This window comes from Poecilia mexicana, unplaced genomic scaffold (genome assembly GCF_051168715.1).
Source record: "Poecilia mexicana isolate PSO_F unplaced genomic scaffold, ASM5116871v1 scaffold_11, whole genome shotgun sequence".
Taxonomy (NCBI): Eukaryota; Metazoa; Chordata; class Actinopteri; order Cyprinodontiformes; family Poeciliidae; genus Poecilia; species Poecilia mexicana.
In genome coordinates this window covers 26,991,068-27,002,513 of record NW_028263380.1, presented here as the reverse complement: position 1 = coordinate 27,002,513, position 11,446 = coordinate 26,991,068, and the positions used below count along the sequence as shown (strand labels likewise).

The 11,446-nt window shown below is 45.0% G+C and overlaps 1 protein-coding gene across 1 annotated transcript; it reads left to right on the top strand.

Moving 5' to 3' along the window:
• The first annotated feature begins 1,038 nt into the window (after nucleotides 1-1,038).
• On the top strand, nucleotides 1,039-8,917 carry sdc2 (syndecan 2). The gene is made up of 5 exons (XM_015003335.2): nucleotides 1,039-1,926; nucleotides 6,012-6,120; nucleotides 6,201-6,364; nucleotides 7,317-7,446; nucleotides 8,134-8,917. The coding sequence occupies exons 1-5, from the start codon at nucleotides 1,870-1,872 to the stop codon at nucleotides 8,295-8,297; spliced, it is 624 nt and encodes a 207-aa protein (XP_014858821.2). The 5' UTR covers nucleotides 1,039-1,869; the 3' UTR covers nucleotides 8,298-8,917.
• Nucleotides 8,918-11,446: the final 2,529 nt, after the last annotated feature.

The following is an 11,446-nucleotide window of genomic DNA, read 5'->3' as shown; positions in this document are numbered from 1 at the left end:
TAATTTTGATGAAGTTTTTTCTTAATATCTTTAAAATGGAAGCAGCACAAACAAACATTTGACACAGTTTTGTTTCATTTTGAAGAAGCTTGGAGGAAAACCGTCTCGGGTCGGACCGGTTCCATCCAGATCCAGTCTGAAGGTGGAAACCAGAGAGATCATCATCATCATCAGTGAAGGTGATGAAGCTCAGACATGTGTGAGCGTAAGCCCCGCCCCCAGGTCTGCTCTGCCTCACCTGCTGCAGCAGAAGGAGCTTTGGGTCCTAATTGGCTGAGGAATCTGGGACAGAGGAGCTAATCTCCAGGAGGAAGAGGAGGGATGAGGAAGGGCAGGCTGGGGGAGGAGCTTCAGGAGAAACGATTCAAAGATCAGGATCTACTGGAGATCCAGAGTGAAGCTCACAGATCTCAGAGATCCTGCTGAGACCAAACAGCTGAGACCCGTTGAGACTGCAGTTCTGTTCCCCGACCAGCAGGGGGAACCATCGCCTGCCGGTGAGAGGAGGAGCTGTATGGAGATGAACTGGGCTCATAATGTCCGACAACAAAAACAAAAAACTAATTTTAAACTTTTTCTTAGCTATGTTGTATTATTTTGCTATAGTGGGTCGAAAAAATATTTTTGACTAAGTTTCAAACATAAAAGACTTGAAACGTATTGGATCATAAAGTCTTGGGAAAAAATTAAACTGAAACAAAATATTTGAATTTGAAAATAAAAAGTTCAAAACTGCTCTTCAATTTCAGATTTTTTTTCTTTCAAGTTTCCAAATTGTTTTCAGTAATTTTATTAAATTACGTGACCTGGTGGAGCTACAATGGGGCCAAACAGCTTGAAAAAAACAATCAATGAGGCCGGAATTTTTTTTTCATTTGAAACTTCAAAGAAATGCTACGAAACTTAAAGATTCAAAACCTTTCTTCAGTTTTATTTTACTCTGTTTTTTGTTTGTTTATTGTGATCTTATGAAACTACATTGAGACCAAAAAGCTTGTAATTTTTTAAAAAAGTAAACAAATAATAGATTTCACTTTTTTCTTCAGTTTAAAATGTATTTGTGAGTTTTAAGGCTTTTTTACACATCTTCAGCATTTTTTATTTGTTTTGTTACAAACTTTATGACCCCATAGCTCCACAGCCCGACCTGTACATGACTCCTCTGGAGGAAGTTCACCTCCTGAAAGCTGCAGCAGGAGGAGCCACCAGAAGGCCTCCAGCTGGGAGGAGAAGAAGCTCAGAGAATCCAGAGACTCTCTGCTGGAGTTTCAGCAGATTTATTGTTCTGGTTCTGGTTCCGACTCCAAGCTGTTGAGTCTGGGACACACAGATGGTCTCAGGTTTCACCTGCTGTCCCTCTGCGCATGCTCAGTGACGGTGAGCTCAGCAGATAGAGGCTGCAATCCCTACCAATACCTGCTGGGTGTGGCAGAACAGTCCCCGCCCGGCCGGTGCGCCGCCCGATGCGCCGGTGACGGAATGATGCGCAGCCATGACGTCTCCAGCCGAATCTGATCCATAATCAATAATCACTGCTGACCATCAGCTGTTTGAATCTTCTCTTCTCGCGCTGGTCTCTCCGAGTCTCGCGGTGACTCGCTCTCAGAGGTGCACGCGCTCGGCGGCGCTCGCGCCCGGCTCCGTGCTCGTCCCAGGCGGCGCGAGCTCCCGCAGAGTGATCGGATCGACGTGTCTCGGACAGAGTCGGGCTGCGGTCTCACGCGCTCCTTCACTTTGAATTCGGTCCGATTTCCGGAGCTGAGGAAGAGGAGGAGAGGGAGGAGGAGGAAGGACCGGGAAGGATCCCAGTCCGGAGACGGGAGAACCGGGAGAACCGGGAGCAGCTGGATCACGACCGGAGCTGGAAGAATGAGGAGCGGCTGGATTCTCCTGAGCCTGGCGCTGAGCTGCCTCTGCGGGGCCGCGGTGAGTGGGGACAGGGGGCTTCCAGGGACCGGGGTCCGCGGAGGGTCCGCGGGGGGTCCGGTGTGTTCAGGTGCAGCTGCGGGGCTCAGACACACAAGTTGTTATGATTTCAGTCTGGTTCTGTGAAGACTTAATGACTTGACACGCTTTGCTTAGAGACCTGAGTGTGTTTGTGTGTTTGTGTGTGTGATTTCTGACCTCTGCTCCTCAGAGTTTCCTCTGCTTTCACCTTTGACCTTTTACTCCTGTTGTTTTCCCTGATGAAGAGGCTTTTGGTTCATTCTCAGGTCTGCTAGGCCTCCTAATGAAGACTGAGCTGCTCTCTGACTTGTTGCTCTCCTCCTCCTCTTCCTCCTCTCCTCCTCCATGTGTGTTGTTAATGAGTCAGCGCGATTTGGCCTCCAGAACATCGGTTAATGTGTTTCTGGGGGACCGGTCCAGGAAGTTGAGGTTCTGATCCAGGAGTCAGTCTTGCTGGGTTCCAGCTGTTTGTTATCATGTGAGGCTCTGGTCCAAGTAACGATTAATCATGATGAATCAATAATTGAAATAATCTTAAACTAATTAAGTAATCGATTAACCGTTTACAGACTCAATACTGAAAAGGAAGAAACCCTCTCCACCTGCATCAGCCACCAGATTTCTGGGGCCATACAAATTCATTCAGAGGGCCACAATCGGCCCCCGGACCACACTGTGGACCAACAGGTCTGATCCTCAACTTTAAACCGGGTTTGGAAAAGTGAGCAAAGTTCCTGCAATAGAAGCAATAAATCAATCAGGTCAGGTCAAAGGTCAATAAATATGACCTTTGACCTGAGCCTCCACAAATGACTGACCTGATTGGTCCAGAAGGAGCCAATCACAGAGCAGATCGGTGAAAGTCGGAGAAGCCAAACCTTTGCAACCAGGCCGGATGGTTTGGATCAGAGTGGCGGCTCGGCACCGCAACGCCGTCTGGTTCTCGTCAGAATCTTCAGCATCGCCATGGTTACCGCCTCTGTCTCCATGACGAGCATGTGAGCTGTCATCATGTCACGTTTTCACACCTCACCCAGATTAGTCAGAACCGCCAAACCGTCTCTGAGGGACCGACCCGGGTCCAGCAGTCCGACGTCTTCAGACCTGGAAACAACTGGAAACAACTGGAAAACACCTGGAAACAACTGGAAAACTCCTGGAAACACCTGTAAAATACCTGGAAACAACTGGAAAACACCTGGAAACAACTGGAAAACACCTGGAAACACCTGTAAAATACCTGGAAACAACTGGGAAAATATCTGGAAATACCTGGAAACAACTGGAAAACACCTGGAAACAACTGGAAAACACCTGGAAACACCTGTAAAATACCTGGAAACAACTGGGAAAATATCTGGAAATACCTGGAAACAACTGGAAAACACCTGGAAACAACTGGAAAACACCTGGAAACACCTGTAAAATACCTGGAAACAACTGGGAAAATATCTGGAAATACCTGGAAACAACTGGAAAACACCTGGAAACAACTGGGAAACACGGAAAATATCTGGAAACACCTGGAAAATACATGGAAATACCTGTAAAATACCTGGAAACAACTGGGAAACACGGAAAATATCTGGAAACACCTGGAAAATACATGGAAATACCTGGAAAACATCTGGAAACACCTGGAAAATACCTGTAAACAACTGGATAATACCTGGAAACACCGGGAAAATACCTGGAAAACACCTGGACCTATCCAGGAGCCATTTTTGAAACGTTTCTGAAGGTTTCTCAACATAACGAATCAGAAAATAAAACCGGTTATAAGCGACAATTATTGTTTTAATTTGGGAAAAATAATTTATTTGGAAAATAAATGTTTGCTATTTAAATCGGCGTCTTTGTCTCATTCCTCACTGGGGCAACGAGGATCGGTTCCATCAGCCGTCACTTAGATTCAAACTAAATATTTGTGTATCAAGGTATTTAGGTTGAAACTAAATGTTTCAAACTAAAATAAATATGTAGCTATCAAGCTTAATATTGAGTTTGAAGCTAATTATTTACATAAAAAGCTAAATATGTAGTTAACCTAATAAACATTTAGTAAAGATTTGCATCAAATTATGTAGTTGACCCCTACATGTTTAGTTGGAAGTAAATATGTAACTAAATAATTTTCTAGCTCCAAACTAAATATTTAATTAGCAAGTTAAATGTTTAGCTTCAATGTAATTTAGCTAATAAGCCAAATAGTTAGCTTGCAGCTAAATATTTACTGAGGTAAATGTGTTTTTAACTAACTAAAGGCTCCAAATTAAATATTTAGTTTGAAGATAAAAATTTAGCTCTGAGCAAATATTTTAAATGTATTTTTTCCATTTTTGTCGGTTTTAGCGTTTTATTAGACAGGAAGTGGCTCCTGGTAACAGGAAGTGGCTGTCAGCTCCATGTTTTCACCTCCTGGTAACAGGAAGTGACTACCAAAATAAAAGCTGCCAGCAGTCTCTGGAATCTATTTACTTCCTTCTACCTTCATACCAGAACCAGAACTGAGCCTGGGTTGCCATGGCGATGCTGACAGACATCATGTTTCCTGTTCGGGTCGGTTCTGTTGGGTCCAGTCTGAGAAAACTTTGGATCTGCAGGGATTCATTAGTGAACGCATCACGTTCTGTAAGAGCATGTGGGCCGGTCCATTCACACAGAACCAGGTCCATTCACACAGAACCAGCAGTTTCTGAGCCTCCTCTGAAGAGCTCATTAATATTCACACAGTAACTTGTTTGTCCCTGGATCTGGACCAACTCCAGAACCCAGAACAACCAATAAGAGCCTGCTGCTGCCTGACCCGGTCCACAGAACCGGTCCTATGGAAACTGAAGGAGTTTGATGTTCCTTCATCTCTCAGACGCATTGACAGAACCGAACCGGACCAAAGAGTCATCAGAATGACTAGTCCGTCTGAGACTTGGACTAGTCCGTCTGTTCAGAGATCCGATGGCGTTGAGGCAGGAACCTGCAGCGGTCGGCGTCTTACCGGGTTCCTGGATCAGTTCTGGTTCCTTCAGAAACGACCCAGTCAGACGATGAGCTGCAGGAGAACTCAGTGGTTCCAACAGGGAGGCTGCAACCTCAATGCAACCTGGTGAGGGACCCGCTGGTGTGGGTTTAACAGAACCATCAGAACCGACCTGCTGTTCGGACCAGACGGTTTGCTGCTTCAGGTCGTTAGAAGAAAAAAGCTGAACTATTGGACCCTGGTGGTTCTGTTCCCCTTCTACAGCTCAGAGCTAAGTATTAATTATGAATGAATGAATGAATGAATGACATTTTTGTTGTTTTTTTATCTTATGACAGGATAAATAACCAGACTAGTTTTTATTGTGTAACTTTACAAACGGCTCCATGGATCCATTTATTCAGCAGAACCAGAACCAAACTGGACCGCTGGTTCTGGATGTCCTGCAGCAGCTTTCAGGTCCAAGTGGACACACACACACACACACACACACACACACACACACACACAAACACACGCGCACACACACACACACACACACACACAAACACACACACACACACACACACACACAAACACACGCGCACACACACACACACACACACACACACGCACACAAACACACGCGCACACACACACACACACACACACACACACACACACACACTGACCCAGAGGGACTCACTCTGGATTAGTCCTGAGTGATGGGATCAGAGATCACCACCTGCCGGCCCAAACCGCCGGCCCTTCACCTGGACCTCACCTCCTCCATCCATCTGTTCATCCATCCATCCATCCTGCCTGTAATCAGGTTCTTTTGGTTCTGGTTCTGAACAGAACCGGTCCAGTTCTGGTGTTTCTCAGGTTAAACTGGTTTCCACGATGGGAACCAGTCTGGTTTCCAGTCTGGAACCAGAATCTGGTTTCTGTCTCTGAGTCTCTGGAGGTTTCTGGTTCTGGAAACAACCGGGCTTCGTTTGTTCCTGAGTGACACGTCTTCAGGTTGTCATGACGACCTTCAGTCTGAGCCAATCAGTGGTCAGAACCAGTGACCTGTGACCTGAGGGTTCCTCTGCTGGTTTTCCAGGCGGCGGCCAGGAGCTCCTCTCCCACAGACGACCTGTACCTGGATGACCCGGGGTCGGGCGGTTACTACCCAGAGGACGACGACGACTTCAACTCCGGCTCCGGCTCAGGTAGTCCAGAACCCCCATCTCGTCCGGTCCAGTTCCCGTCTCAGTCAGGATCTTCTGAGGATCCGGTTCTGTGTTCTCAGGTGGAGACGAGGAGATCCTGGAGGAAACGGTGACGGTCAGTAGGATTTACATCGAGCCCAAAGCAGCAGAACCCACCAAGGACTCCACCAAGTTCTTCAGCCCCAAGATGGAGCCGGAGGGACGGGCCAGAGACGGCACGGCCGGGAAACCGGTCAGGACAGAGGTCAGAGGTCACGGTTCTGTTGCTGTAAATAACAAAGAGACCAACAGGAACCGAATGGAGCTGATTTTAGGGTCTGCAGTGAATTAATCACATTTTAATCAAGAACTATTGACAAAATTAGTAATTAGTCAATTCAAAAGCCATTTTTGCTGTTAAATTATTGAAAAAACAGACATATTTATAGAAACATTTTCAGGTTTGGAGCAAAGAGTTTCAGGAAGCCCTGGTCATTCATGGGGCTTCTTCAGACGCTGACATTAGCATTAGCTGCTAACTGGTTAGCACTGAGATGCTGTTTTAGGCTTGAAAAGATTCTCTGATAGGCCAACTCCTTTTAGCACACCTTGAACACAACATCATCGCTTCCATTGCCCAATCAGATTGTTTACTGACAGAAGCAGATTCCTCGTCCATCGTTGCTGTTAGCGGCTGTAGCTTGTGAGTCCATGTTGGCCACACTTCCAGACACTGAGCAGCTAAAGTTGGACTAAATTATTGCAAAGATGTCACGGTCCTGCTCCATGCAATTTCCAGCAAGCTTCATAGTTTTACTGGGAATTTCATGCATCACGGCCAAACGTCAGCGATTGGGTGAAATCAGACCCAATCATTTCAAACTTCAACAGAGGCCCCGCCTCCAGGAACGAATCGTTTCTCACCAACTGAGCTTAGACTGTCTGGATGAAGTGAAGTCGGGGTGAAACGTGACTGTCGGCCCTGATCGGTCAGAGGATGGAGACGGTTGAGTCTGAAGCGTATGTGGAGTTTTTAAGGACGGCGCAGGATGTTCAGATAGCTGCCATGTTCCTCCTTCGTTGATCCGGTTGAACTTTGGGCCTGACCCGACCCAGAGCTGCCGGAAACCCAGCCTCACTGCAGCGATGAGCCCAGTTCAGATGCTCATGGGAAAGAACCAGTAGTAACGCTGCGTCTCGTGTTCTTCCTCCCACAGCCCCCAGTTCCAGTCACAGAGGACCAGCAGAGGAACCAGTTAACCAGAACCACCGAGCCTCCGGGTTCTCCTCTGGAACCCGTCGAAGTCCGGACTGAAAACCTCTTCCAGAGGACGGAGGTGTTGGCAGGTTGGTGCTTCAGGCTGCGGGCATAAAGACGACCTGCTGACCAACAGCAGCTCAGAGCCGCAACGCAGCCAAAACGGCAGAAAAACATAAAAACATTTTGCATTTCAGATAAAAAACCTTCTGTCTGTAAATCTGTTCATCTTTAGCTTCAGCTGGTCCAAACTCTGTAAAACAAAAACTGTCCTATGAAGAACCTTCTGCATCTCATCAATAATCAGTGAATCAATAAATGATCACCAGATCAGCTGTGTTGACGTTCAGCTTTTCTCATGTTTGTTTATTTAGCTGCAAATGATCAAACGTTCACAAAGGGATTGCTGCTGTCGCATTTTAGGCAATAAGAGGTTTGTCCTATTTAAAAATTAATGAAATTGTTTATTTGCATCTTTTAATATATTTATGACATAGCATATAAGACAATCTATGTGGTTAAATAGAAAATCTGCAGAATGTGGCATTTTAAAAAATAGAACGATCGACTGATCGTCAGAACGATCGGCTGATCGTCAGAACGATCGACTGATCGTCAGAACGATCGACTTCTAAATGACTCGTTAGCTGCAGGTTGGATCAGACGACCTCCACCTGCGTCGCGCATTCTGACCCGTCCACATGTGGCCGGGACTAAACTGCCGTGTGACCGGTTGACACCAGTTTAACCTTTGACCCCGTGTCTCTCTCTCTCAGCTGTTATTGCAGGCGGCGTGATCGGCTTCCTGTTTGCCATCTTCCTCATCCTCCTGCTGGTTTACAGGATGAGGAAGAAGGACGAAGGCAGCTACGACCTGGGAGAGAGGAAGCCTTCGGGAGCAGCCTATCAGAAAGCTCCGACCAAGGAGTTTTACGCGTGAGGCGCCGCCGTGATGTGGAGCCACGGCGGCGCCTGTCGGACCCGCGGTCCAACAAACAGGAACCGTCTCACTGAAGTGGCCAGAGGAGAACTTTTCTTAGAACTTTCTTTGTTTCCCCAGTAAAGCCAGAGGTTCTGCTCGGCCCGGAGTTAACCCGTTTGTGTTTTAGCATGTCTAAAGACGAGTTCACCTCCTTCACCTGTTCCTCTCCAGGTTCTAGATCACCGTCTGTTCTCACCCCACACGGCCTCTCACGCCGATCAGAACCAAAAACTGCTCCAGCTCTGAGTCCAGAACCCATAGGAATCCAGGGTTCTGGTTCTGATTCTAACAGGAAGTAGATCTCTGCGCTCCTCTTTATTAGAACCAGAGAACCACAGACTCACGTTCTGTTGTTTAGTCGTGCTCTTGGTTCTGAGCTTTCAGCCCAGTTGTTTCTTGTGTATGTAAAGAAAAATGAAGATAAATATTCACAAATGTCTGAAACCCTCAAAGTGCCTCCATGTGTCCGCGCTCGAGCGGTCACGGATCTCTGGAACGTTTTTTAGTCGTATGAAGCTGACTGTATTGTTGTACGTGTAATCTGAACCAACACTACTGAATAAACTTTGTGGCCTAAAGTCCGACTCCTCCTCCCTGCACATGCGCTAACGGCGGAGCTAGTCTTTCTTTTAGCGCTTTTGCTCATTTTAAAACAGTTAACGCACCTAGCTTCCTCTAAATACATTTTCCAGATAAATTATTTTCCAGAAATTTCTTGACTCTTTTGTTTCAGTTGAATAAAGTTCAAAGTTTTGGTCATCAACCGACATTTAGTTTCCTTTCCTCTCCTTTTGTTACATTTCCCAGAATGCATTGCTGTTCAGCAGTTAGCTGTCCCACATGTTTTCTGACCGAAGCTGTTAGCAAAACTCAACTACAAAAATAAAGAGAAAAGTCTGTTCCAAAGAATCACTTCCTGAAGCACAAACCGTACAGCTGGGTGTGTAATAACTGCTTTAACCCCACAGAGGGCGCTACGCAGTGTTGCAACATGTTTTGTCATTTGTATATAATGTGTATCAGAATAGTTTAATTTAGCATTAGCTTCTGCTGAAAACCATGTTGTAGCACTTTATCGTTAGCAGAACTAATGTTAATGATTAGCACGTTAGCATTAGCTTCAGATAAATACCATCTTGTTGTAGCGCGTTAGCGTTAGCAGAACTAGTGTTTATGATTAGTGCTTTAGAGTTAGCACAGCTGACTCTTTAGCTAGCAGTGCTCGCTAGCTTCACTTTTACTTTGGAGTTCAGTCTTCAGAGGTTCAACAGAAGCTATCTTTCCTCAGAGTAAAGGGCGACGTCCAGAGATGATCTTAATGAAATTACACATCATCGTTCAGATTATTTTCCACCTACGTCTGACTCTGTTTCCCTTCTTTATCCTCAGCTAAACCCGTCCTCTGGTTAGATTATGTTCTGTCAGGACTGATCTGTGGAAAATCAGAATTATTCTGACTGTTGGAGACCTGATGAGTTAATAACCCAGTTACAGAGGCCAACCCCCCTCTGGGCCTCATTTCTCTGCAGAATTAATCCGCTCTGTAACCGGGTGAGATTAGGACGCTGCAGTGATATGCCGGAGCACATATCCACAGAGGATTACTCATCTGCTCGGTGATAATCCCCTCAGACTTTAAGTAATGTGCTGCAGGGAATTACAGGCCGCCTGTCATCTGAAACACGGCTCCAGCAGCCGAACCGTTTCTACGCCTCCACGGCTCAATTCAACCACAGGAACCTTTCAGTTTGGGACGTTTCTGCAGGTCCCAGCAGAGCCGCCGCACGGCACAAAGAGGGCAGCTGAGATCCGATTTTACTAACGGGAACAACACGACCGGTGATCAGCTGATGTTGGCATCAGATTACAGGCCGTTTGTAAAATTACAGGCAAAAATTTACAGCAATAATTTGGGCTGTTTATCCAATCATAAAAGAAAAATATCATTTTTCAGTAACTTTTCCACCATGTTTTTCATTCATTTATAAATACTACAGTTTCACAATGTAATAATTAGTAATCTGTATATTTAGTTTACCAACTAAATACTTAGATCCAAACTAAATAGTTAGGCTAATTAAATATTTTTTTACCACCAAATATTAAGGTAGCAAGCGAAATATATAGCCGAGCTAGCTAAATGTTTAGATTGGTTAAATATTAAGTAAATATCTATTTAAGCAAGTAAGCACTGTAAACTAAACATTTAGTAGTAAACTAAATGTTTAGTTTTGTTTAGTAGTTTAGCATTAGCAGAGCTAAGATTCTTGTTAGTGAACCTAAATTTTTGATTAGTTTTGGCTAATAGCTGCTGCAGATTTTAGTGCAAGCATATGTTGCAACCTGGGCGGCCATTTTGAAAAAGGAAACTCAAGATCAAGAAAATGTGTATTATTTCTACAGTTCAGAATGTTTAAGCAGTGATTTGATGCCAAACATTCATCTAACCGATGATTACTGATATTCCTGGACAACCACGGAGGCCATCTTGAAAAATTAAATAATCAGTAAATATCATTTCTTTATCCAATTTTATATGATTTGCCACTAAAATTGTTTGTCTGTGATAAATATTTGAAAATTCAATGAAAAACAAAAACAATTTCCAGAAAAATCATTTTGAAAAATTTTCATATTTTTAGTGGCTAATGGATGATTTTTGATGAAGATCAGATTATAAATATAAAAATCATTTCATCTCTTCATATCTAACTATCTGTTTGATTAGTCTCTAAATATCCGACTGGCTCTCATTTAATCGCTCAGTTTTGTTATTAAAATGAGTTTAGGTTGATGGAAGCCATCAGGCTGCCTGATTTAAAAATGATCTCAGGAGAGCAACGCTGTTCTCTTCCTCCTTCTGCAATCACTTCATCGGCGCCTCGGCATCGTTTTACGACGACGCTCAGACGAGGACGGAAACACAAGCTTGTTTCTTCGTTAAAGTCCGGATCACTTACAGCTGTCAGCTGAAGCTGCAGATGGTTCTGCAGAGGCCCGGTAGCTGCAGCATCTTCACGCTGCGCCTCCATGAATAAAACAAACCTGTTGGGTCGCAGCAGAACCTGGCAGCGCTGACCGGCGGTCTCACTCCTCACCCTCTGTGA

Excerpts from the sequence above, each read along its gene's own strand:
- sdc2 (XM_015003335.2), top strand. The coding sequence starts at position 1,870 with ATGAGGAGCGGCTGGATTCTCCTGAGCCTGGCGCTGAGCTGCCTCTGC. Across the intron at positions 6,121-6,200 it reads CAACTCCGGCTCCGGCTCAG|GTGGAGACGAGGAGATCCTG; the intron begins GTAGTCCAGAAC and ends CTGTGTTCTCAG. Across the intron at positions 7,447-8,133 it reads GAGGACGGAGGTGTTGGCAG|CTGTTATTGCAGGCGGCGTG; the intron begins GTTGGTGCTTCA and ends TCTCTCTCTCAG.